The 27,668-nt window shown below is 49.8% G+C and overlaps 1 protein-coding gene and 1 long non-coding RNA gene across 2 annotated transcripts; one reads left to right on the plus strand and one right to left on the minus strand.

Annotated features, from left to right (window-relative positions):
- ENDOD1 (endonuclease domain containing 1) lies at nt 1-27,253 on the minus strand. The gene is made up of 2 exons (XM_045483567.1): nt 26,823-27,253; nt 1-4,299 (listed from the first exon to the last, which is right to left on the minus strand). Exons 1-2 carry the CDS (start codon nt 27,120-27,122, stop codon nt 3,097-3,099), a joined length of 1,503 nt encoding a protein of 500 aa, XP_045339523.1. The 5' UTR covers nt 27,123-27,253; the 3' UTR covers nt 1-3,096.
- Nucleotides 4,234-9,836, plus strand: LOC123600996. Its single transcript, XR_006713919.1, has 3 exons — nt 4,234-4,436; nt 4,833-4,983; nt 9,518-9,836. It is a non-coding gene; the product is annotated as an uncharacterized LOC123600996 (long non-coding RNA).
- Nucleotides 27,254-27,668: the final 415 nt, after the last annotated feature.

Below are 27,668 nucleotides of genomic sequence, written 5' to 3' on the forward strand. Positions count from 1 at the left end.
TGAGTTGTCAGTAATTACTTTATTGAGCATTGCAAGGTGCACAGCATTGTACATAGCTTGAAAATGTCCAATTGGCTTTTGTCACACCCTCCAGAAAGGCTTCCCTAATTTCCATGGTTTTGTGGGCTTTCTTCCTGTGCTCCAGGGGGCACGTTCACTGCAACACCAGCCATGATATGTTACAGGTTATCCATTGTACCGTGTATTCTCCTCCACTAGATTCCTGAACTCTTCCAAGATGGGATCCGTGTTCGCTGATCTCTGCAACTCTGCAACCTCGATGTTCAAAAATGCACGTTTGACAGATGAACGGCTGACTGAATGATGAGTGCTTCATTCTAGTTCCTTCTCCCAACTCGCTAGTCTGCATTGAGGTGGAAGTGCTGATGGTGAGTGAGAAGCCAACATTCAAAAGGCACAATGGAAAACAGGAGTGTCCAAAGGCGTGGCTGATCCACAGACTAGAAGATTAGCTCCATAATGAGGAAGAGTTGGCTGACCTCTCGTGGGCCTGAGAACATAACAGAGCCACAGAAAAGTCTTCAAGCCAGAGACAGGGTTCATCGATCCGGATTCACACCTCAAATTCTCATCTCAAAGCCCAAAGTAGCTCGGTTGGCAAGGTCAGCAGTCCAACCACCTGCTAGAGCCAGCTCCGGTAAACGAGAGGCACAGCCAACCCTCGCGGTCCAGAGTGGAGGGTCTCGGCCACCTAACCTTAAGGATATATTTTGCTTTATTATTCATTCCCAGATTTCACAAAAGGCCACACAAGAATAAATAAATAAGACACTAAACAACTACAGATGAGAAAGAAGCCATTTCCAAATGGCTCTTAAGAAGCAGTTTGGATGCCCTGTTTCTTGCATGGTGCCAAGAGGCTCAAGCTGCCACGGATGCCCCCTTTGGGCCTTGTCGGTATGCAAATATATACTGTGAGGGAATACAGATTCTGTGGGAGGCAGTAAGCATGAGGCTGTGCATGGACGGCTAATCATTTCATCACCTAGGCTGAATCCCGTTGATGAGTCAGGGCCTAGACTCTGTTTAACGGATGACGGAGAAAGCCCTGCCGATGGTCCAAGGAGGCAGCTGAGTAGTAACACACACGCACACATTATCTGACATCCCAGGTGTGGCAGGACAGGTACAAAAGACCTTGGCTCCTGGTCTCTCATCAGCTAGCAAAGAAACTAAAGGCAAACCTGGCCCCTCCCTGTGCCTGGGTTTCTTCATCAGTTCGGGGTTTGGCCAGACCATCTCTCTTGTTACTTCACAGATTCCCTTCCCTTCTGCCAGCAGGATTCTTGACCCCTTAGTACCAAGGCAAACCCTCACCCCTTACTACCAAGGCGTGCACCTCCACGCCGCTGAAATGAAGGGAAGCCCAACTACAGATGTTCACATTCACGAACAGAAGTGTTGGTAAACTACTGCTCAAGATTCTTGGATAAATCTAGCGCATATCCCCCTATCATGGACTAGTCCGGTGTTCGTAATCCCCAACATTGTACCGCCAACTGGTCAGGAGAGCTACGCTTCTACTGGGTGCAATTCAATTATTTTTCGGCAAAGTGTAAGTCACTACACTCACATTTCTTGTCTACTGACCAGCCGCAGATAGCTAGCCCATTTTTCTCTCCTTGTTGCCTTTCTGGATCCCAGGTGTTTGCAACTAACTTTCAGATGAATGGTACCCTGCACTCCCAAGATCAGCATTTTACCCTTGGCCCCTTTCTACCTCACGGCAACTCTTTAGAACGTTCAGAAAAATCCAGACGATTCCAGCTCAGCTGTGGAAGGCAGATCAAAGTTTGGAAGATACTGCTTTCTCTTTCAGGGCATGATTTAAAATGACGAGTGCTTGATAAAAAAAAAAAAAAAAAAAAAAAAAATAGGGATTAGCTCTCAAACCAAACTTGCATTAATGGGAGACTTTTCTAGCCTCAAACACACTAAAAAATTATTTCCTAAGACGTAGTGATTCTTATTCAAGTTTATATGTATACAAACTTAGATATATACGGATATGGAATTATAGCTAGAATAGTTTTTCTTTTGTGGCTCTTTTATATACACTTCAACCAAAACAATCATTTAAGGACAGAGGTCTGAGTGCTTTATGGTAATGGGGTACTTGCCTGATATATAACAAAGCCTGATCTAGAATATTAAGGAATACAGATTTTCATATTAGCTCAACATGTCAGTTTTTGGGCCCATTCTTGTCAGCCAGAAATTTAATCTACACCAAGTTAATCCAAGCTTGGCTAAGGAGGTTCTCAGACCTGCGGCACCTACTCCGACCCTTGCATTCTCTGCTTTACACCTGAGAGGACTGTACTACACTGTTCAAAGGGTGAAAAAATTTCGCCCTTACATTCAAACTCTGTTATGCCACATTTAACATAACATGCTTATCGTTACCTAAAAGAAAAATGCAGCAAAATTCATCTTTGGAAGAAAAAAAAAAAAAAAAAAAACCCAAACAACCTTACGGGTCCTTGGAAGCCATGGAAAGCTAAGGGATAGAGCAAATTCTTTATCCCTAAGAAAGTGATTTCAGCAGGGGACCATGTCTGCACATTCCCAAGGTCGGCCGAGTTGGAGAGAAAGAGAAGCAAATGAAAACGAAATCAATCCACATCACCTCTAGCAGTTTGCCCTCACGTCTCAGAGAAGAACGGAAACAAGATTCCTTTCTCCTTTGCTTCAAAACTCTTTGGATTCAAGTTGCCTTCTAATTCTTCCCTCCTCTGTAATTCTTAGTTATCACAAATGAACACCAGAGAATCTCAGGTGGTCCACCCATAGCAGAGTGAATAAAGATTCTAATGCTTTGGAAGTCTGCCCACACCACACAGATGTCCTACACATAATCCCAGCCTCAACCTTTCCCTTAGGTCAAGTCTAAATTATACCATCTTCCTTTGCAAAAACATGCAAATACCCCTACCAACGCTCAAAATATAGTGGTAATTGACAGTGAACAGAAACCCATTGCAAAGACAAAATATTCCAGCTTTCTCTACTTAAAAAAAAAAAAAAAAAAAGTCAAATTCACTGTAACTGGACATGACTGGTTTTTTTTGAGTTCTAGAACTCCCCAGAATTGTCAAAAGTAACCTTATAGCCAATCCTCTTGCAGATACTAAAAAAAACCTGGAACAGGCCACCCATAGTACCAAAAGCGGCGTCAAAGAGCAAAGAGATAGTGCCACCGAGGCCCACTGCAATGTCCCTGCACACAATCGGAACCGCGCCTATGGTGTGCACAGGGAAAGCGGCCACATCCACAAGGACTCGGACGGGAATGCCCAGAACGCGGCAAACGGCTTTGAGCAGGCAACAAAGGATCCGCAGAACGGCCCTGATGATTTTGACCATGACTTTGAGTACCTTCCAGGGAATGCTGGCCAGCTCTTCCCCAATGGCCAAGAAGTAGGAGATGGTGGCCGAACCCAGGCGGTAAAGGCAACTTTCTATGCCATTAATCACTTGCTTGGTAACAAACCACAGGAGGTACATAATGTTCTTCAGGATCCCCACTGCAAGATAATAAAGTAACTGGAAAAGCTTGATGACGGGGGTCACGAGCAGGCCCATAAACTTGCCCCAAAAGCTACTCCTCTCCTCAGAGGCCTCTGGGGGCAGCAGAGCAGATCTCTCGCTCTTTGCGCTAGAGCGGGCACTAGCGCCCTCTTCCGATTGCACCGCTCGCTCTTCGTCCTGGACCTGGTTAACCACTTCCAGGATTTTTTTCATTCTCTCCGTGTCTTGCTCCGTCTCGCCGCAGTTGTCCCGGAACAGCTGAGGGTTAAACGGAAGCAGTTTCTCCAATTCTTTCACCATCACGTCCTCTATGACGTCACCGTCCCGGGTGTGCTTGACAAAGCCCATGGCCCAGCCGCTGCCAGGGACGGCACAACAGGCTGCCAGCCAAACAAACGCAGGGACGGTCACTTTGCCATGAACTCTGCGGTCTGAGGGCACGGCGCCCGTGAGGATATACAGGTCTTCCCCACCGCCACACTGAGGGCCCAGGGCGCGGTCCATTAGGCTGTTGAGATTCATGTACCACCGCTCCCGGAAGGACGGGGTCATCGGAGCTGCATTTGTGAGAGCGAACGTGGCCACGTGGAAATCACTGCCAAGGGAGAACGGGAACAGCTGTCCTCTTTGGTAATCAGAATCCACGTAATCTGCACTCAGGGCCTGCCTGCTCCCCAGGTTGTTCACGGAGGCGATGGCATCAGTCTCATCAGTCCCCTCCTCTAGGTTGCTGGCGGGATCGTCAATCTGAAAGAAGAGAGCAAGGACTGAGATGCGTGCTGTTCGCAGTGGCGACGGTGCGCTCGAACCCTTCCGCCAAGGCTCTAGAGTCCCTACGGCATGAGCCCTCCTCGCCCTGGGGTTCGGGAGCGCTTGGTCCTCTGGTGCACACATGCTTCATCCTAATATCCCATGACACTGGTGTTTGAAAGTGGCTTCTAACTAGGCTGTTTCCTGTTTTCTGTCCTGCGTACACTCCACCTGGGTAGAACTGCTCTGTGATAACACCTTCTCACACGCACACCCACGCACCCGCACATGCCTGCGCTTGCGCACGCGCCCCCCCCCCCTCCCACATTGGGTATTACATTATGAAGTCACTTTACCATACCATTTATAAAACATTAAATCCCAGGGTCTTATGATAGTCTGCTAGCTGACCTCCACTGACAGAAATCCCCATTATGATTCCTATGTCTTGTCTCAAAACCAATTTTTTAACCTACGACAAAACTCTTCTGATCCCAAGGTGATGAGTGTTTCAATGTCATCTGTTACAGCATCATCTGAAACTCTATCGAGTAAAGGCAGCAAAACAGCTTCCCAGCATCTCCATGCTTGCTTAACTCTGCAGAACAATCAAGTATGTCTTGGGAGGCTCCACTTTGTGAAGGAATGTCAGTGTGTATGGAATTAAAATACCTAACTCAGGTATGGAAAACCGTACTAGAAATAGTAAGAGTATTTGATTGAGAAAGTCTAATATATTCTTTGACGCGCTGTCATGCAAAGGGCAGATGTATTTTTCCACACTCTCTGCATAGTTTAATGATCTGGTTATTGCCATGATTATAAATTACTGACAACACTGCTCGCTGAAGACAAAAATAAGCCTATGATGTAAGAGGTGATTTCAGATTACATTTCTGGGTGACACTTGTCCTTTTGCACGCACCACTTCATCTTACTGTTTGGTTTCCCAGTGGAACCTGTGGATGGAGGAGCAGGTACAAAGCTCTCTCTGTAATCCGCCTCCCGGCTGACCTGGTCCCCCTGGGCCACCCACGTCATTTGATATAGTTCCTGTGTTCAGTGGAAAATTTTTTTCCGAATCACATGTTAAGAGGTTTTAGAAAAATGAACTCTCCCCCTCCACCAGCATCCTGCCCCATAAATAATCTTATAATAAATTCCTTTTTCAAATTTAGTACAAGGAAAAAAAAAATTGTTTCTCTCAATGAGTTGCCCTTTATGCCAGACAGTAAAAGCTCTTAAAACCCATGGGATTTTTGTGTGTGTGTGTGTTGGAATTAAATGACAGGAGAGTTTCAATTTTCTTGCCAACATGCATGTAAGAAAAATAGACTGATAGAAAATTGCAGAGGAGCACCGGAGGGGAAATATTCATCCATTCAGTAATATTTATTAAGCGTATATTATGTGGGACCAGTACTATAGAAGGAAGCGTTAGGACTGGTAACAAAAACCACCACCATGGCCATCAACACTTAATGAGCCCTACATGGCACAATTCAAAGAACTTTACATGTATTACATCAGTGAGTGGCTATGCTAAGTATTCACTCATTTAAACTTACAAAAAAACTAGGTACCATGATCACCTTTTGACAGATGAAGAAACTGAGGCACATCAAGATTAAGAAGCTTACTCAAGGCCACACCGTGAGTGGTGGCATTACCATGTGAACGCAGAAAGTCCAGCCTCATGGCTGGTGTCCTTGATCACTGCCTTATTTGCCTCGAAACAGGCCTTCACATTAAGAAATTCACCACCTACTTAGGAAAACCAGACATAGGTGCAAAGTGAAATAGGAAACCAAGAGAAAAACAACAGTGCAGTGTGGTTTATGTTAAATGCCAAATACATGCTATGAAGAAAAAGAACAGACCAATTTGAAAGGAAGGAAGGGCACAATGAATGCAGTCAACGATGACTTCTTCCTGAAGAAGGCAGAGCTGAGGTGGTGTTAGGAGGATGTGCAAGACTTAGATAAATTCAGAGAAACAGAAAGGTCAGCAAGGCTTAACAAGACTTCTACACCAAGGCGTCAGGGCAGAGACCAGCAGCCGGCGAAAATCGGATTCTGACTAAGGAAAAGTGAAAGGATGGATTGGAACCCGTGGCAGGAAGCAGATTATAAACGGTCTGATATACAGATAACTCATCACAGGATAATTATCACTACCACCTAGTGAACGCTCACTGCATACCAGGCACCATGGAAAGCTCCATACAAAGCATCTTTTAAATTTTTTTTAAAATCCTTATTTATTTTTGAGAGAGAGCGTGTAAGCAGGGAAAGAGCAGAGAGAGAGAGAGAGAGAGAGAGAGAGAGAGAAAGAGAGAGAGAGAGGGAGACAGAATGCAAAGCAGGCTCCAGGCTCCGAGCTGTCAGCACAGAGCCTGACGTGGGACTCGAATTCACGAACTGTGAGATCATGACCTGAGCCGAAGTGGGACGCTCAACCCACTGAGCCACCCAGAGGCCCAGTACGAAGCATCTTTTTTAATCCTGATAGGATCCCCATTACCTCGGATGTGGCCAAAATTGTAAAGCAGGTTTGCCAATGACTACACTTTGGAAAGCACTGAGCTGCTGCGTTGACTCCTCACATAACCCTCCCAGCGAGGTGTTATCATCATCTTCGTTTTACTCGCAGGAACACGAAAAGTTAAGCAGCAGGTACAAGGTCATCCAATATGTAAGTGGCAGGGCCAAGGCTTACACCCAGCTTCTCAGACTCCAAAACCCCAGCTCCGCGCCAGCAGCCGTCCATGCCTCTGGGTAAGGAAGGGAACAGGAGAGCCACAGGGCGGCCATGCTGGAGGACAGGCAGAGGACAAGAGACAACTGGGAAACACAGATGGAGCCGCAGGAGAATCAGTCATCTAGGGTCACATCAAGAGTCAAGGGAGGAGAAAGCTTTGGCTACAGAAGATCAACAGTGTGGCACCTGCCAGAGGGGAAATGGAAGGATGGGGACGAAAATCAAGGCCTTCGATGATTCCAGAATCCTTAGTGAGACTTCAAAGGGCGATGTCCACAGAGGACTGGGGAAGGAAGACAGGTGGTGGAGGTGACCGGACAGAGCAAGAGCGGGCTGCAGACCACTTGTTTGAGAAGCTTCAGGAATAGGCAGGGGACGAGCAGGCCCTTTGCTGAGGAGCAGGTCACGGAGATAAGCAAAGATGGTCTTCCGGCCCCCACACACCACCGAGGGAAAGGGGCATTGGGAGGGTGGGGCTGCTCAGGTCTCTGTGCAAGGGAGCACTTGGGGGCTCAAAGGCATCTATCTCAGGGGCACAGTGTCACTGAGCAGAGCCCCGGTCCCTGAGGGTTTCTGGGCTGCGAGGTCCATGCAAACATCAGGGACATGAGTCACCTGGTACAGATCTGCCACAGGGGAGTCTGTCACTGAGTGGGGAAGAAGAGCGATTCGTCGACAGTGACAACGGTCCGCAGGAGGAGAACACAAACATGGAGGCTCGGCAGCCGTACTCTGCCCCCATCCTTCCCCCTTCCTCTTGCTCCCTCTTCTCAACTCCTCTAACGTTGCAATCATACCAAGTTCACAAGCACCTTCTCTGCAACAGTTCGGAGGCCTGGCAGGTACAGGGGAGTTCCCTTAACCCCCTTCCTAGCAGCAAGCCTGCACAAGGGTTTTGACGAGACACAGGGTCCCACAGGGCCAGAAGACCAGGAGGTCAGTGAGGGTCCTGGTCAAGACCTCCAAGACCAGTCAGGGGGCTGTGCCACGGGGCAAGAGAGTGGCTGCAGCCCTGGGAGTGTGCACAGGGTCCCGGAATGTCCCAGAAGCACAGCGGCACGGAGGCTTTGCAAGAGGGCTGGGATGCCCAGGTGGGGAGGATGGGAATGTGGGAGAAGCTCATCACTAGTCACCAAGACTACTTTTAAAGCGCACACACACAATGGATCCAACAGAAGAAGATACTGGGATTGGGGAGGGGGCGGTGTCTGCATATGCAGGAGAACAGGCTCTTGGGCATTTGTTTCATAGATTTTTACAGACTGTAAGGAGCACGAACACTGGGATCATCTCTCTTCAAGTTTATTTATTTTGAGAGAGAGGGAGAGAGAAACCAGGGGAGGGACCGAGGGAGAGGGAGAGAGAGAATCCCAAGCAGACTCCACGCCATCAGCACAGAGCCTGATGCGGGGCTCGATCCCATGAACCGTTATATCATGACCTGAGTCGGATGCTCAATCAACTGATTGCTCAATCAACTGGGCCCAGGTGCCCCCAGGACCATCTCGTGTACTTCGTCTGCATAAAGCATAATGGAGACTCTGCGTATTTTAGGTTCTTGGTGGGTGTTGCTTATTAGTATTCTGGTGGTGAGGACACCAATGCCACAGGGGGATGGGACAGCAAAGGGAATGATACTGGGAGCACATGGAGAAGAGTCAGCCGGGGGTGAAGGGACCTCTCCTGAGAACATGGCGGGAAGGGGAGGGGACATGGGGAATTGGTATGGGTCAGTTCTCTGCCGTAAGTGGGGACATGGAGGCAGAGAGTTAGGAGGGCAGGGAAGGCCTGCCAGCCTGTGGTGGTCACCATGCCAGGGAATTCATGAGAGAGGGCAGGAAAGACGCTGGAAAGAAGGGAAGGCTCCATGGAAGCCAACCAGGATGGGGACAGACCAGCTGTGCTTAGGCCAGAGTTACAGTTTTTGTACTGCTTTTGTGCACAGCCGTGACCCACAGGTCAGGGACAGGTGCAGAGAAAGAACTGGTGGGATTGAAGTGGGGCGGCCTTGGCACTGCAAACAGAATTGAAGCACCTCAGAGTCCAGGTGGGCAGGGACGGAGGGCGGCAGGTGGCAGCCACTGGCACTGCTGATGGAGAGACTGGAGTGGGTGCGAGCGCAGGTGGCGAGCAAGACGGGCTCAGGGGACGTAGACCGGGGAGGCTGGGGAGTGGCAGCCAGGTGTGGCTGAGGTGGACGGGACACAAGTGGATGGTCGATTTAGACAAGCAGAGACAAAGTGGGGGGACAGCTGGCAGGCACTGAAACTATGTTTCTCCATCTGTCCATCCCACTATACTGAAGGGTCCGAGACAGTGCCCGATCACCTCTGTGCTCCTGCAGCCAGCACAGCAGCCCTTTGCCATCGGGGAGTGACTGGCAGTTGTTGCAAGAGTGACCTCATTTGACCTCTACAACAATCTTCTGATGCACATCATCTCTTGCAATTTGCAGATGAGAAAGAGAGGCTTCAGAGAGGTCAGCTCGTCCTCTGGTTCTGCTCCACGATCCGCCGCATGGAAAAGGTGGTCATCTAGAAGGATCATCAAAACGGTTCTGGAACTTTGTGATGATTCGGAAAGGGGTGGTGTTTCCTCCCCCCGGAGAATCTTAGCCTGAGGCTAGATAAGCTCTCGGCTGGGCTGATTCAGATAAGATCCTGTGATCAGGAGAGACCCCCTGTGAGCGCCTACCTACTCTGTGGGGACAAACAGGCTGTTCTTTTGGGAGCTGTTTTATTTTCAACAAGAGTTAAGTAATTGAATGAGCAGAACAGCTGGTATTCCGATTTTGCTTCTGCGCTGAACTATGATACACACACACACACACACACACAGGGACACTAAAAAGATGCTATCATCCCGCTGCCCACCACAAGGAACATGAGTGCAGCTGACAGCGGGGACATCGGACATCGGATGATCTTATCAGACCTGGAGCTGGATGCACAAACAGGCCCTCTGCACAGTCACGCGCATCAGAATGAACTAGATCTGAGGCCTTGGGTGAAGTCTGAGACAATGTACTCGCCATGGAAAATATGCAGCTCGAGGAAAGAGCTGCTTTTCAGAAAAGTAGCAGGAGGCTGGTGAAGCCTCCATAGCAGATGAGGGGCATTTGAGGAAGGACAAACCGTTAAGACCTTTCAGCTCTCAGGAAGGGAATAAACAGTTCCGGCCCACCCATTTAAGAAGAAAAAAAAATCCTCCCTATTTGGCATCCAAAATATTCTCTATCCCCTTGGGAACAGAAACAGCTTTAGAAGACCTACTAGGATTTTTTTCTTTTTTCTTTTTTCTTTTTTTTTTTTTTTTTTTCTTTTGAAAGAGAAACACAGGGCTTTTCATTTCCTGACCAGCCCTTTTGCACTCAGGCAGGCCTTGGGGTGCCCTCCACCTTCCTCCCTGTGAATCACCCTTCCTCTGGGCCCCCAGGGCCGCTCACACACCTTCCTGCCTGGGGAGGAGCAGGCCTTCCAGCTCTCCTGGTGCTGTGCACACAGTAGGTGTTCAGCCCGTGTCCAGGGTGTGGAGGTACAAAGATAAGCTGCGTGAAGGGTTCTCTCTCCCCGAGTCAGAATATGATGGAAAAGAAAGAATCAAAGGATGTTCCACTTCCATTTCAACCTTTTCTTGAAAATTTAAAAAAAATGGAAAAAAAGGGGGGGATTAAAAAATGCACCAACCCTAAACTGGCAATACACGGCTGGGCCAGCAAAGGACGCCTGAGGGGAGGCCCATGGGTGGCCTCAGGGACAGACAAGCTCCCGTGGGACTCCTCTGGCTGCTCCTTCTCATGCCTAACTCCAACTTTCAAACTCCTGCTGGGAGTCTACAAAAGTGCCCGAGTCCTTTAAGACCTTTCCAGAACGGCAGTACCTTCTCAGGTTACATCATCCCTGGTCTTCTTTGGTTTCCTTCCTCATTACTCACTGCAGCCTGTTTTCCACTCTGTTCTCTGCTTTCTTTTCCAGAGCAATTATTCTTAGCACTTGACCGTGGGGTACGGAATTCCAAAAAGTCTGTTAAGTTGAGACATTTCTTCCGTTTCTAACTTTTTCCACCTTCCGAGTTCAGACAAGATTAGAGGTTCTTGGGTCTGGCTGCCTGTCAGAATCACCTGGAAGTTTTACATAAAATATGTCCAGGCCTCGCCCCAGACCAATTAAATGAGAATTCTGGAGTAGCGAGAGGGCTGGGCATCTAGGATGTTTTTAAAGTTCTCCAGATGATTCTAAATTGAGAACCCGCTGGGCTAGATCTTTATCAGATTCTCATTCATCATATGGGTCCATGGTGGCATTCACTCCTGCCCAGATAGCCACTACAAGAAATGAGTGCTGTCTCCTTAAATCAGTAGTTTTCAGAATTTAGTTTGTGTTAGGAGCACCCTGGTCCCTGTTAAAAATGCAGATTCTTGTGTTTCACACCAGAGGTATATTCAGCAGGACTGGAGTGGGGTTCAGAAGTGCATTTTAACCACCACCCCAGGTGATGCTGATGCAGGGGGTCCATGAACCCCACACCAAAAAACAAATGTTTAAGTCACCCTTGGGTAGTGCCTAGCTGGGCTTACAGATTCACATGAGGGGCGCCTGGGTGGCTCAATCGGTTAAGTGTCTGACTTCGGCTCAGGTCATGATCTCGCGGTCTGTGAGTTCGAGCCCCGTGTCAGGCTCTGTGCTGACAGCTCAGAGCCTGGAGCCTGCTTGGGTTTCTGTGTCTCCCTCTCTCTCTCTGCCCCTCCCCCGCTCGTGCTCTGTCTCTCTTGTTCTCAAAAATAAATAAAACATTAAAAAAAATTAAAATAAAAAAAAGATCCACATGATCCTTGCGATTTGTGAGAGTATTATTCACAAATTGCAAGAGCTGTGATGACAATACCAAGGGAGAGAATGAAGTATTGTAGGGCCATTTAAATCCTCCACCTGTTGGAGCAGTGAATATTCTGATCATCAAACTGTGTAAACATGGATTTCCTACCTTATCCATCCACAGAATAAGAAGTCCTTTTTTGCTACTTATACTCTTTTGAGCAGATCTCACTATTCTAACATCTTCAATAGTATCCTATATTGCCTGGTTAAATGGCAAACAGGTATATTCAGAAGGCCTCCCCAACCCCTCCAATCTCTTCTCTCAAATCTTCCCTTTCATTCAGCCAAAACAGGCCAATCCGTTCCCAACAACATCAGTTATATGGATGTAATGTGAGTGTTTCCCTGCTTCCCCTGTATGGGCACCCATGACTTCAGTGGTGGGGGTGCCTCACCACTCCTCTCTGCTGCTTGAACTCCTCCTGGGCGCTCAGGCCCAGCCCCAGCCTCACAGCCCCCATGCCGGGGGTGTCTTTTGGCCTCCCTGATCCTTTCTCCACTCCTCTCTGCCCTGCTCTGTGCCCCAGGAGGCTGGCTCACATCATCTGAGCTCTCATGCCCTCTGGCTTCTGCCTGGAGCAGCCAACAGAAGGGTGGGAAGAGAGAGACCAGAGTATTTATTCCTTGGCTCCCCCTGCATCTGGCTGCTGCGGCTGTGGCTCTGGCTGAGTTTCTGGGCAGTCATGGCTCTCACCAGGCTCCCGCCTGACCCCACGGGCTTGGGATGGTAACAGGTCCCTGCAATGGCTAGGCCCCAGGCGCTTTACCCTGTCTTGTAGACTCCCTTAGTTCTCTGTAAATCATTTCTTCATTCAATTCTGTCGGTTAAACTACTTTGAGAGTTCCATCTGTTTCCTGCCAGGACCCTGGGTTGAGACAGCCTCTGTGAGTGCTTTCCCAAGATCACAGCTCACCCAGTCCTGGGAGGATCAATTCCACCTCAGGGCCTCTGTGGCATGAATTACACACACAGTTGGTACACAGAACCAGTTCTGTTGAGTAGTGAAGGTCCCTCGAGTAATCTAATATGGCCGCCCAAACCAGGCTCCCGCAACCACAAGGTATATCAGCCCTCGTCAACATGCCACAGTCAACTTCTGTTTCTAAATTAACTGAGTATTTCAGATACTATCTCTAAAAACAGCATTTCTTACCACATGACCTCCTCCTCCTCACCCCCTTGCCAGTCACAACCAAGGGATGGCCAATCTGGCCAGCAACCAATCAGATGGCTCTCTTAGGTTTTTAATCCAACATAATCCAAGAAACTCAGAGACAGACAACAATTAGAGTATGAAGGTTGCTACACGCAGTTTAGAGTTGGTAGTCAGGCTGACCCATGGGAAAGCAGGAAAACTAGTTAAAAGAGGAGAGTAGGATAAAGACCCTAAAGTCTGTGGGACCATTTGGTTTCTAGAAGTTTCTGAGCTCTGGTTCCTTTGAGGCCTGTGTGTACCTCCGCTGCTATGTCTGTGAATCTACCAGTCATCTGTTACAACAGCCCTACCCTTCACCTGAATAAGCTTGGGTAAGTTTATGATTCATGTACCAACTAGCCTGAAGCATCAGGAGAACCCAGCAAGCCCCCTGTGGGAATTGGGGCAAGAACCTTACAGACATGGAACTTCCCAGACACCTGGATTAAATCTCAGGAACAAAGGAAAGAGACAAGGCTGTCCTGGTTCCAGAAGTCTCGGAACAGACCAGAGGGGGCACCCCACAGACCAGAGAGAAGGAACTTCTACTAAATTCTTCAAGAAAGAATGCATCAATGGGCTAAGTAACATGGAGGACAGCATAGGAGCCACAGAAAAGGCTGAGACCAGTCACAAGAAAGGTAGCATTGGAGCAGGAGGATGGATTTTTGGTTTTTGTTTTTGGCCAGCTCGCATTTTATTAGAGAAATCCAGGATTACAAAGGACTTTAGAGTTGACCTTTGGACCCTTCTTTTTACCGAAGGTGGGTACAACACTGACAAAGCCCCAGTTTTGTTGGTTTTATTGCATCTGCTGCTTGGCCCGACCTATCTTCCTCTTCCATTTGGCCACCTTAGGAGTCTGACCTCTCACTTTCCCATCACAGGCCAGGAAACCATTTCAGAAATAATACTGGGTCAAACCTAGGAGTATGGTCAGCCTCATCCCGGTTGTCTCCAAGGCAGGCATGGTCTGGGAAGCAAAGGTGACTTGTTCATTCAACATGCTTAACGTATATGTAGTGAGGGCTTGGACACAATGCAGAGTGGCCTTTGTACACACTGTCACACCAAATCTTCATCACTCCCCCATGGAATTGGGACAATTAGCCCTGTGCCACAGACAGGGACTGAACTTGAACTCCCTGAGATTCGGTAACATTTCCAAGGTCACACAGTTGATAAATGACAGAGCTGGGACACAGCCCAATTTTGTCTCCCTCTAAGACCCACTTTCTGAACCACTGTATGCTCGCTCAGTCTTTGCCCTTTCAGGGCTAACAGTCTACTAGGAGAGAATTAAGCTGGGGTCACGATCTGCCTTCCTACTTTAAGTAACAAGTTACCTGCGGAAAGGGGCTGGGGCTTGTTCCATGACCACGTCTTAAATTCCTAGTTCGTGGCTTAGTGCTGGTAATTGAGTAAATGGTTTTGGCGCAGAAGAGAATGACAACACTAATCAAAGAGTCAATCAGGAGCTGGGTACCTGACTACTCATACTCTGCAGTGCTAAAATTCTAGACCCGCTGATCAGGAATGAGTAAGTGAATGAGCAGATAAGAAATGGCGTGGGCTTGTTTCAATCACCGAAAACCCCTGTAATTCCACGCCTACCTCTTAAACCCCAACTCGCTGCCAGAGAACAAATGTGTGATAAACTCTTGTCTCTGTCTGACCGGCTGTGACCACATTTATTACGTACAAGAAGAGAGGAAAAACTCAAGCACTGGCCTGTGGCAAGAACAGGGGAGCAGAATGGTACCTAATACTGAGAGCAGCAAAAGCAACAGTAACGGGCCTGGTCAGTGAGCCACTCAGGCATGGAACTGAGGCTGAGATATCACCACTGTCAACCAATTTCAGAGTCACCCTCCTCAGAAAACCGGGAAAGGCTCAAAGCCTGTCTCCACGCAAGATTACGGCTATAAGAGGGGCTCAGTTGGGCGTCCATCTTCAGCCCAGGTCATGGGCTTGAGGTTCATGAGTTCGAACCCCACATTGGACTCTGCTGTCAGCACAGAACCTGCTTCAGATCCTCTGTCTCCCTCTCTCTCTGCCCTTCACCCCCGCCCCCCAAAAAACAAATTTTAGAAAAAAAAAAAAAAGAGATTACAGCTATAAAAAATAGCCTTTCTCCAAAGCTAACTGGCAAAATCCACCCTTCATTTTAAAGATCGCTAGAGAAGGGGACTTCACAGCCCTCGGACCCTTCCCCACGGTGTCATAACTCTCGCTGTCAGGAAATGGCTTATTTGCATCCAACCTAAACCCTCCTCAAACTATTAAATCTTATCCTTGTGTTTTAAGCACAAAAGAGACAGCATGTGCTTCTCAACGCTGTGTAATAAATATGATTTAAGGCTAGTAAATCTGCTCTCGGGCAAGATCATTTCCATGTGTTGGACCTTTGCTCCTGGGTTTTATGAACATCGCTCTTCTTCGAGTTCCTCTCGATGTGAGACTACACGGCAGCACGGCTGAGTGACAGAACACCAGGTTAGACATGAGGAGAGCTGTCAGCTCTGTCACCTCCTTGCCTTGTGACTTTGGGCAGGCCAGCAAGTCTCCTCTAAGAGGAGAAGGATCACCGCTGCTCAGGAGCACAGGAAGGGAGAAGAAGGTAAGATTATTTCAGGCTGTCCGTGAGTTACCTGGATACCGACTTGAAAGAAATAGACTTTGCATGTGGAGGCCCCAGGCCTTCTATTTCTAAATGCAATAAATTATTTTTGTGTATGTGCAAATTCACTCATCCAGAGCCCCTCCACTCTCCCACTCCATGGGTATGATGGTTGTTTGAGGGGTGTGCTAGAGTCCAAAAGGGCCCTGAACCTTGTTGACTAGAATAAAGAGTAGGAGTGCCTCCATGCGTCTCTATGTGTAACAGAAATCTCTGGAATGTTAGCACACACACACGCAAATTGTAAAGATTAGTTCGTTATCTGCGTGAAATGAGACCCTTTTCCTTATATACTTCTAGAATGTTCGAAAAATATTTTTACCATAAGCGTATGTTATGTTTATAATCCTAAAAACCCTTAACATGACAAATAGGGGCCATCACCACACACAGCTGAGATGTATCTCGGGCTGCCGGGCTATAATAGGAATAGGAGGGCCCGCCCAGCGTGCGAATTTCACTGTTGCTGTTCAATCCATATTCGCAAAGCGCTCAGCATTCAGCGACACTCCTTAATTACCGCCCAAGTGCTGGCATTGGGCTAGACCGCGGGGCTGGCAAACTACAGCCTGTGAGCCAAATCCAGCCCACCACCAGTTTTCGTAAATAAAGTTCCCTTGGAACACAGCCGTGCTCGTTCATGTATGTATTGTCTGTGGCTGTCTTTGTGCTGTAACAGCCCAGCTGAATCGGTGCATCAGAGACTACACGGCGAACAAAGCCTGAAGTATTTACTATTTGGCCATTTATACCAACGGTTTGCCGGTCCCTGCGTTAGAGGGCGAGGATTTGACAGCAACAATAGCCCTGTACCCTGCCCTCACAGACCTTAGAGTCTAGCTGGGTGGCGCTCAGTTAGTTCCGCAAATAACTGTGCAACTGTGACACGCTAGCAAAGAAAGGTATGTTTGGTACTACTAGAGAGTATTCTGGGCAGCTGACCTGTTTGGGAATATCCCGGAAGACGAAAAACAAAACCAAAACAGCGGGTACGGAGGCCCTATGATGGGCGTGAAAAAACAGCAGCACCACACCCCACAGAAGTAAGCCAAAGTGGCTAGAAGTAAAGGCCTGGTAATGTGTGTGACACCAGATAAGGCCAGGCGGGGAACGGGAGCCACGCGTGCCGGACTCCGGAGACCACGATAAGGCCTTATCTTTATCTGAGGAGAAATGCGGAGCCTTGGAGAGTTTCCGCTGAGGCTGTTGGAGGCACGATGGGATTAATGATCTGAGAGTACTTCTCTGGCTTCTGAGTGCAGTAAATTCAGAGATGTGGGTAGAAAGGGTTAACCAATGGGGAAGCTGCTTTGCAGAGCCCTAGAGGAAGGTGAGCAGACTTGGGCCTCCAAAGTGCAGAAGGCGGGGGTCACAGGAGCGAGGTCTGTCCGGCTGAGGTACAAGAGCAAGGTCACCAACCACACCAAACGGTGTGCTTGGCCATGAAGGAGGCCTCTGTCATCATGGGTGCCACGGCTCCAGATACAGTGGCAGATACCCCAGATACAGTGGAGATGCTCCAGAACAAGTAAAGGCGTACCAAGGTTCACAAACCCGGCTTTCCCTTCCCCGGCTTCCATGTATCTGGAGACTACAGTGGATGCCCAGTCTTTCAGAAACATCAACAGTGGCCATTTCCTTACATGGCCCAGTTCTATCATGCATCCTGGCCAATCCACTCAAAAAGCTGATGTGATATGGGTTGGCTTCTTCCCTCAGTTATGAATGTTATGACAAGGGGACTTCCGGAAACCAATGCTGCCATTGCCCAGACTCAGCGGGAAGGCTCGTTGGCCAAGCTGCATTAAAACCAGGTTACCTAGGACGTAAGGGCAAAGGTGAGAACTTGCACAGGGGAAGGACTCCAGTTTACTAACAGTCCTAAAGGCAAAAAAGGAATTTCTGTACTTTTAAAGAGGTGGGGTGTGCTGAGTTGGAGCAAAGTCCCTCTCCTGGTCCCAAAGCAGGGTGTAATACATTACTGGGCTATGCAGTTTCAGAATGTGCTGGGCTCAGCCTGGCTTTCCTTCTCTGGGGAGCCAGGTTGGGTACACCGGAGGGATTCTCGTGCTCGCTAGGACCGACGGATGGATGAGTGGGTTCTCTCTGTTCCAGAGGTGGGGCTCTGGAGGGTGTAGTTTGCTGGCACCTTTTCCCTCAGGCAACTGGCACCTGGTCAGGAGCTGGGCTGTCAGGCTCATGCGTGGCACCCACCCCACCTCCAGCAGCCAACAGCTCCACGCCCTGACAAGACCCAAGACCCCGCCCTTATCCTGGCCACGCTCACCGAGACTCGGGATGATCCTTGTGGCTTGAAGGAGTTTTTAGGTGATCCACTGGGGAATCACCTTATAGAGAATGTCTGCTTGCATAACGGCCATAGGAATGCCCAGGACGGATTAGAACGGAGCAAGAGTGCAAAAGGAGGCAACAGCGCCCTCAGCCCAATGAGGCACTTACAGATCCTGGGACCTGCCCTGGCTACAGGCACGAGGGTGCTCCTGGAGGCTGCGGGCACTGATGTTCATTGGCATGTGGCAGTGGGGCTGGGAACATGCTCTGTTGTAAAAAAAATCCTGATGGGGGCGGGGGGGGGGGGCGCCTGGGTGGCTCAGTCAGTTAAGCATTAAGCTCAGTTAAGCTCAGGTCATGAGCTCGAGGTTCGTGAGTTTGAGCCCCGCATCGGGCTCTGTGCTGTTAGCGCAGCACCTGCTTTGGATCCTCAGATTAAGTGAGATCACATGTGAAAACACACCTAGAAAAGTGCCCTGTGTGAGAAAGTACTCAGAGTTCTAGGCCCCCACCTGAAGCTCTGCTCAACACCCAAAGGCATCTCACCCTTAGCACATCTAACACACCAGCTCCTCCCTTAGTATCCTCACCTTATTCACAGGCACCTCCATTCTTCCAGTTGTTCTGCCCAAAGTCCTGGGGGTTATCTGTGACTCCTCCCTTTCTCTTGCTCTCGGCTCTTCCTTTAAAATATACTCTGAGCTAGAAAGAATGCCAGCCCCGGTGGTCCAAGCCACCATCATCTCTTGCCAGATTATTGAAACCACCTAGCTAGTCTCTCTGCTCTGCCTTTGAACCCTTACGGTCTGTTCTCAACGCAGCAGCCAAAATGACCCTATTAAAATGTAAATCAAAATGTAAATCAAAATGTAATCAAAATGTAAATCAAAATGTAAATCAAAATGTAAATCAAAAACCCTCCGCTCAAAGTGGACACCATGGTATCCCATCTCATCCCATCTCACTAAGAAACCAAAGGCAGGTTTCTTACAAATAGCCCAGAAGGCCCGAAGTGATCTGCTATCTCCCACACCACCTCTCTGACTTCATCTCCTGCTACTCTCATTTCTCCTTCTCTCGACACGTTGGCCTCTTTCTCAAACGTGAGGAACACTCTTGCCTCAGGGCCTTTGTACTTACTGTTCTCTGCCTGGAACATCCTTTCCCCAGATACCTGCATGACTGGCTTTGTCACTTCCTTCAGGTGTGTATACAAAGTCACCTCCGCAGTGATGTCTCCCCTGAAAGCCCTTTAAAAACTTCACCTTTTCCCGGATAGGTCAAATCCTCCCGCCTTGCTTTATTTTTCTTCGCCCTTTCACTATTTAACATGCCCTGTCTTTTATTTATTTATTTTATAATCACCTGTGCTCTCCAGTAGATATTAAGCTCCATGAGAGAAGGTATTTTTGTCTGTTTGATTCACTGCTCTATGCCCAGGGCCTAGAATAGTGCCTCACACATAGCAGATGCTCGAATAAATATTTGTCGATTTAGTGAATTAAGTGACAAAGGGCCCAGGGCTTTGTTAAAGCATTAGGTGTTCCTGCCAACTGAAAATCAATCAAAACTCAAGACCAATCATCCCTAAAATTAAGGTACAAGTCAACTGGAACATGTAATTTAACTTATATTTTCAAATACTATGGCAGCCATCTGTTTACTCTCCAAAATGAAATGTACCATATTTTTCCTTTTGACTGAAAGTATAGAATGTCCTCAGCCTGACCTCTTTTGATTGAGCCACACTTCTGTCCGGCACTGGGTCAATAGAAGCATGGCTGGAATACTAATGGTGCTTCTATTTTTGGTTCGCCCCATGAGTCGTTTTTTTTTACTTTTCCTTCCTTTCAGTGGCCAGATATATCAGCAGGCAACAGATCATTGCTGCCATCAGATGTCAAGTTCTACAGAATCAAAAGGGTACGTGGCCACCCAGGAGACACGATCTACACCTTGAAGGGGAAAACATTCTTGAACTAACAGTGATTCCAAGAACACGGCCAGATCACGGGAAGCAAAACCACTGGCAAATGGGAGGATTTCTTTTCTCATATTCTCACTTGTACTTTAAAAGTTTCACTGACAGTTAAAAGGAAGAGACATTTGAAACCCAAAGAATACAATCCTTAGTCAAGGAACGATCCATTGAATCACCAGGAGCTAATAACTGAGCTCCTGACAGGCTGACACGGGGGTTTTCAGAATGGTCCATTAGAAGCAAAGCCACAAAGCATCCGGAGACCTAGACGAATTCAGTAAAGGAACAGCCCCAGTCAGTCCATTCGGAATCTGGAGAGAAAATACAAACACTGGATTTGGGAGACGGTACAACAGAGTGGAAAGGGTAGTAAGAGCTTGGGAATCCGACAGCCATAAACTCTAGTCCAGGCTCTGCATCTAGCGGCTTGTACACGGTAAGGGATCAGTAAATGATAGCTCCTTTCTGACCTATCCAGATTTAAGTGTGAACACTTGCCGAACGGTGTCCACTGGGCTGTTTGAGGACAAAATATCCCTGAAATGTTCTGCCAATGTAGGGCAGGTACCTTAACTTGCCCCTGAGGATGACCACAAATCAGACGGGAACGCTGAATTCAAAGATGAGGAAAAACCCAGAAAAGGAAAAAAATGCAAGGCAAGGTAGCCTGTGTGACTCTGGCTTTTGCTATCTGTGCCCCGGTAAGGAAGACATCGCGAGTGACTGACTTGGGAAGCATCCCTCTGAGTAGACGCTTCCCAGACTTCTCACCCGGGCTCAGCACAATAGATTGCAATGCGATTGCTCACTGTTTGTTTTGTGACAACACACCTCTTGGTTACTCCGGACAGGGAGGATCTCAGAGGCGTGGGTTCAAGCCCCACACTGGGTGTAGAGCTTCCTTAAGAAAATAATCTTAAGGGGCGCCTGGGTGGCGCAGTCGGTTAAGCGTCCGACTTCAGCCAGGTCACGATCTCGCGGTCCGGGAGTTCGAGCCCCGCGTCGGGCTCTGGGCTGATGGCTCGGAGCCTGGAGCCTGTTTCCGATTCTGTGTCTCCCTCTCTCTCTGCCCCTCCCCCGTTCATGCTCTGTCTGTCTCTGTCCCAAAAATAAATAAACGTTAAAAAAAAAAAAAAAAGAAAAGAATCTTAAAAATGTAATAGGGGCACCTGGATGGCTGTCGGTGAAGCATCTGACACTTAATTTCAGCTCAGGTCATGATCTCACAGTCGTGAGATTGAGCCCCACGACGGGCTCCGCACTGGGCACGGAGCCTGCTTGGGATAGCCATACTTCCACCCTTCCTTCCTCTCTCTTTCTTTCTCTTTCTCTCTCTCTCCCCCCTCCTTTTGCCCCTCCCCTGCTTGCACTCTCCCTCTCTCAAAAACAGTAATAAAAAAAGGGGGCGGGCTCAGTTGGCAGAGCATGTGATTCGATCTCAGGGTTGGGAGTTCAAGCCTCAGGTTGGGCACAGAGCTTACACAAATGAAGTTTTTCAATTAATAACACCCATTAGAGTAAGAACTTAATAAAGTATACACACTAATATTTACTAAGACCTTACCGTACTCTGGGTACCGTGCTACATGTCTGTGTGTGTTACCTTGTGCATTTGTCACAACCACTCTATGAAAAACACTATCATTGCCTTTAACGTACAGATCAGAAAAACAGGACTGGAAGAATTTAAGGTCCCATAGCTTATAAGTGGCAGAGCAGGGGTCTGAATTCAAGTCTCTTAACTAGAAAGTAGTATCAGAATTGTCCTGTTTGCTGTTAGAAATGAAAGATCCAGAACTTAATCAAGATTCTACGTTGTGATGACTGTTCACATTTACTAAGATTTGAAATATGACCTTATCGGACCCTTTAGGAAAACGCTTGTGTAGTTCACCAGAACATACCCTTCACTCCAGAGCCACCGACATCTAAGCAACATTTATGTGGCCAAATATGTGCTCCCACTGGTCCTACGACCATTGGGAAAGAGAAATAGAGTGGAAATGAAGATCCCCATATAAAAGAGGAGGAGGAAAGCCCCATGACCATTAACGCAGTGGATTCACTGTGAGGTCAAAGAATCTCCACGACGTACCGAAAGAGCACTGAACTAAGAGCAAAGGGTCATGAGTTCAAATCCAAACTGTGTGACGTTGGGCACATCAATTAGCCTCTCTTCATCTCTCCAACGAAGACAATGACATCAGAGTATTTTTGTACGATTAAAAAAGTGTAAGCTGAATATAAAGCCAGATCCATTCAGTATTCATGTCTAAAAACTGGTAGGATCTTAAATGTCGGTCTCCAGCATGAATTGACAATGTGCTTGAAAGGCATCACCGATACCTTATCCAAAATTTCTTCCATTAAATGGCAAGGAATTGAGAGACTAAAAGGTGTGAGGCTCCTGGTACCAAACCAGAAACCAGTTCTCAAGTCTCTGGGGTCTTGACTGGAAGCCTTCCAAACCATCCTCATCACGCTAATGGGATTTTCTCATCTCTTTTTTGCCTTTTCCCCCATTCTCAATTTAAACCACATTCCACATAAAACCTACAACAACTCTCTGTTTTCTCGGCTTCCTTTTAAAGTTCTCCTTCTGTGCCTCAGAAGATCCCATTTAAATTCTTCCAGTGTGGGCGGATATGGGGATCCTATATCTGACACCAAGGAGCTGTTGTCTAGACAAGAGAGCCAAGTCATTTGCGTTCCAAAGGCCAGAGCAAGGACCAATGGGGTGGACTCAGAAGAGGGTTCCAGCTCTCCTTATGGACATGTTTGTATTAGCGGCTGCTGGCCAGCTATGGGGCAAGCCTCTGAAGCCGTACATGTCCCCCCAAGAAGGCTCAAGCAGAGCGTCTCCCTGAGTGCTGCCTGATTGAGCCTAACAGTGAATTATTTTATTGAACACTTATTAAGACTGTCCGTGTCCCAGGCACTTAGGAACATAAGCATGATGAATAAGGGTGCAGCATTCACTTCTCAAGGGCCACTGAGACAGACACACAAGTAGGCAATTATAAAACAATGTGGGAAGTACAAAAAAGACAGAAATTATTGGAGCACCGAGCAATGGACCAAAATCAGGTGGACAATTCTTTCTGGAAGAGATGACACCTGAGAAGTCTTAAAGGACGGAGGAGAGGAAGAAGTGAGGGGCAAGATGGGGGTAGTACAGAAAGGATTCTGGGCACAGGAAAGGAGCATGGGGTCCCTGGGTGCCTCAGTCATTTAAGCGTCTCTTTTTTTTTTTTTTTTTTTTTTAACATTTATTTATTTTTGAGAGAGAGAGAGACAGAGCGTGAGTGGGGTCGGGGCTGAGAGAGAGGGAGACACAGAATCCGAAGCAGGCTCCAGACTCTGAACTGTCAGCACAGAGCCCATCGTGGGGCTCGAACGCACAAACTGTGAGCTGTGAACGCACAAACTGAGCTGTAGTCGGCGCTTAACCAACTGAGCCACCCAGGCTTCCCTTCAGCGTCTGACTCTCGATTTCAGCTCAGGTCATGATCTCATGGTTCATGAGTTGGAGCCTCATGTCAGGCTCAGGGCAGAGCCTGCTTGGGATTCTCTCTCTCTCTCTCTCTCTCTCTCTCTCTCTCTCTGCCCCTCCCCTGCTCATGCTCACGTACGCTCTCTCTCTCTCAAAAATGAATAAATTTAAAAATTAAAAAAAAAGGAATGAGCAGAAGTGACAAACAGTACAGAAGCAGAAGTACAGACAGTACAGTTTTATGAGAGGCAGGCCAGGCGGCCGGATAATACTAGAACATAGAATGTGAGGGTGGGGAGGAGTGAGAACAAGGCTGGAGCCGGAGATAGGAGCCAGGGCACCGACGGCCTTGTAAAACTGCATCCTGCAGAATGAACTTTATCCTGTAGGTGTAGGGCAGCCAACACCTTGAAGGTTTTAAGCACAAGAGTGCCCAAGTTTCTATGATCTTCAAGTTAGGAGCTTGTTTTTCCCAAGGGAAACTGCAGGACAGCTATGAAAGGTGCTGAATTGGGCTTTGGGAGCCGCGGGGCCAGGGCCGCCCTGACTGACTCATTACCCAAGGCAAGCACTGCGCTCCTTTGGCCTCCTGCCTCTCCCTCGCCAGTCTGCTCTTGGTAAAGCTGACCTCATAAAAAGGTGATGTGGGCACAGGGCAACTCAGCATTACCAAGTGCTCTGAAGCAGCCAGAGGCCCACAGCGAGCCCCGAGCATGGTTCTGCAGCCGGGACCCGGGCGGGGAGGCAGGCCTCCGGGAGCAGGCAGCAGTCAGGTCTGCCGCAGTGTGTCCCCGAGCCGCCTGCAGCAACTCCTCCTTCCCTCCTTCCGTCCCTGCTTCCTCATACCCTCTGGCTCCTGGCCCACTTCACCGAGGCCGGGTGGGAAGGGGACCCAAGCCCATCTTGCAGAGGAAAACATCAGCCACTGCCACCGTTCTGAGCTCCCCGGCTGGGACCTCCGGCCTCCTGTACTGTTTCCAAACCACTGTTCATCTCAACGCTTCGTGATGCCATTTGGAACAATTTCCCCCCTCCTCTCCCATCCCCTTCCTCATTTCCTGCCCCGGGGGCTCCACCGCCTGGATGACTCAGTTCTGCCCACGAAACCTGCTCCTTTGTGACTCCTCCTGTAACTGCATAAATGGCTCTGCCTCACTACACCTTCCTTAATCACTCCTTCACACCCGACCTCTCCCTTCCATTATTCTCCTTTATTCTGAACACTTGAGCAGACTGGCACCTGCGTACGTCTACTAGTTTAGTAATCCCAACCCCTCCCCACGCACTAACCCCTGGAGCCGCCACTCTCACTCTTGATGTTCCTCCTCCTTTCTGTCTCTCTTCTGAACTCTGCCTCATCCTTCCAGGCACAGCACCAATGTCACCCTGACCCTAAGGCTTTCCCCTATCACCCTGGAGACAGGTGAAATCTAGTAGGATTTTGTTTACCTTTATGGGTTTCGCTTATGTCCTAAAAACAGCTGGTACTTATATGCCAGGCATCTCTTAGGGAACTTTATATAGTAACTCATTTAATCCTCAACACCACCCCGTCATTAGCTCTAAAATAACCTGGCCAAGTTTACAGCTAGCTGAGAGGAGCTGATTCTCGAACCCACGCATCCCAGCTCTCATCAGCTGATTCTTCACCTGCACACTAGGAAAACCTTAGAGCTCAAGGGGCATCCTTTGTTCTCCTGGTACCCTAAGAGCCTGGCACCCAGCAGGTGACTGATGACTAAATGTGCTCTGAATTGAACTGAAATTTGTTTAGCGTGCCTCCCTGTGTCCTCCTGGCCATGTGTATGGTCTCCTTAAGCTGTCCACGAGACCCTCAAGGAGAAAGGACTAGATCATCTGTTTCTTGACAGGGGCACAATCGTGACGCATAATGATCTGGGGGATATGCAGAGAGCTCGAGGGGGTGCAGCTGAGGGCAAACTAAGTTTAGATCAATATATGTCTTAGGTGTGTACAACTGAGAAAGGTTTTTTCCAATGCCTGATCTCATAGGCCCTGACATCATAGGCTACGGAATGGACACGGAGAGGAAGGTAAGAAGACTGAGGTGCAAGAGTGCGTGAGACCCGGCCAAGCTCTCAGAGCTAGAAATATCTGAATGACATTGCAGGGATTACAACCCAGGGCTCTGAATGAAGCACCTGAAGGCCAATCTGTTCGCCCATGTGGTTTTGGCCAGCTGTGACTATCAGGAATGAGTGGGTTGAGTGGGTAGCTCTGCTCCCAGCTGGGGGGGGGGGGGTGGTCTTGGTAGCTGGGGCAGGTGCAGGAGACAAGGTGGGAGGACGGTGAGAACTGACCAAAGGGGAGCCTGGCTGGGTGTGCAGGGAGGGGGGTGGCTAGGCAGACGTGGGGCAGGATGTATTAAGGCAGTTTAGCAGGGCCTCTGGGAACCTTTTACAGTGTTCGGTCACCCTCACCCGACAGTACAGAACACTCATGACATGATTTCCACGTGGTCTGATAACGTAGCTAGGAAGAGTCAGGTAAAACTTGTCTGCCCTTCCCAATAGTTGGACAGTTTCCCTACGATTTGTAACTCTCCCATTGCATTTCTACAAATATGTGCCTTTATGGTCCTAACTCAACGCAACTTCAGACCGAATGTACTCGATGTCGTGTGCACAAGGGGTTTTTAGGCCCAGGTGGCCTCTGCAAAAGAGAAGCTTTTCCATAGTAGAAAGGGCAGTGAACACCTGCCCCATCTTCCCGGCTGGGCAGACTTCCACAAGTCTCTTCACTCCCTGGGCCTTGATCTCCTCTTCTGCAAAATGGGCATGAAAATGCCCACCCACCTACCCAGGCCCAAAGAACTGCGGCAACGACCTGCGCCAAGGCCTGGGAGCTCCCAGCCGAGGCTTTCGGCTGATCCGAAATGGTCAGTCTCACGCTCCTCACTGGTCAGGAAATGAATGAGACACTGCAGATGTCTACCCCGAACTGTAGGGGAGAACCGCTTCCCACTGGGAGCCTCGGGGTGGACGAGGGCGGCGGCGCGGCTTCTCCGGAGGCTCGCGGATCGCCAGGTTCTTGCTGTGGCTTGGGGGTGGGGGTGGGGTGCGGCGAGGAGGCTCGGAAACCCGGGGTTCCTGACCTAGCCGCGAAGACGCGGGGCCGCCCATCCCCGCCCGCGCCCCCGCCCGCGCGCTCGCCCTCGCCGCGGCTGCAAAGCGCCCTCGGGGGCCAGCCCCGCGCCCGGGCTCGGGCACAGCTCGCTCACCTGCGGCTCCACCAGCCAGCGGGGCTCCGCGCCGCCAGCCGCGGGGCGCGCCGCGCGGAACGCCGAGTACACGGGGATGCGGTCCCGGCTGCTGTACAGGGTGGCGAAGCGCTCCGCGCCCGCGGAGCGCTGACAGATCTTCACGTGGGCCTCGGCCGCCAGCCCCGCTGGCGGGGTCCTGGCGTAGAAGAAGCGGTCACATTCGCCGAAGCCGGCTTCCTCCTCGCCCACCAGCCGGCCTTCCAGCAGCGCGGCCAGGGCGAGGAGGCTGCCCAGCGCGAGCCAGCGCGCGGGCCGCATGGCGGCCTCTGCGAGCGCGGCGGGGCCGAGCGGCGGCCGGCCGGGGGGCGCGCGGGCTCTGCGGGCCGGGCCGGAGGGGAAGTCGGGACCCGGGCGCGGCGGGGCGAGCGCTCGGCGGGGCCGGGCAGGGCGGCGGAGCGGCGGGGGCGGGCCCGAGTCCCGAGGCCGCGCCTCCCTCCCTCCCAAGCGCACGCCCGCCCGCCCGCCCGCGCGGAAGATGGCCGCGGAGGTCCCGGGGGCCGGGGCTCCGAGGGTGCGGCGGCGTCCCCGGCTCGCCCCCCGGGCCTGCCGCCGCACCGCCTCGCCTCGCCTCGCCTCTGCGGGCCGCGGGGACGCGCCCCACGGGTGGGAGAGCAGCGTCGGGTCGGCCCGATCCGAGGGGGCTGGGAAGGGAGGGTCCCCTGGGCGGGGCGCCGAGAAGCCTCCGGAGCCGGCGCGCTCCGGGAGCCTCCGGCGATGCAGAGACGCGGCGTGAGATGCGCGCGGAACTGTGGCTCCTTGGGGGCGAACGGGCAGACTCCCCTCTGAAATCCAAGGCAAAGCGGA

The sequence above is a fragment of the Leopardus geoffroyi genome, chromosome D1 (assembly GCF_018350155.1).
Source record: "Leopardus geoffroyi isolate Oge1 chromosome D1, O.geoffroyi_Oge1_pat1.0, whole genome shotgun sequence".
In the NCBI taxonomy this organism is placed as follows: Eukaryota; Metazoa; Chordata; class Mammalia; order Carnivora; family Felidae; genus Leopardus; species Leopardus geoffroyi.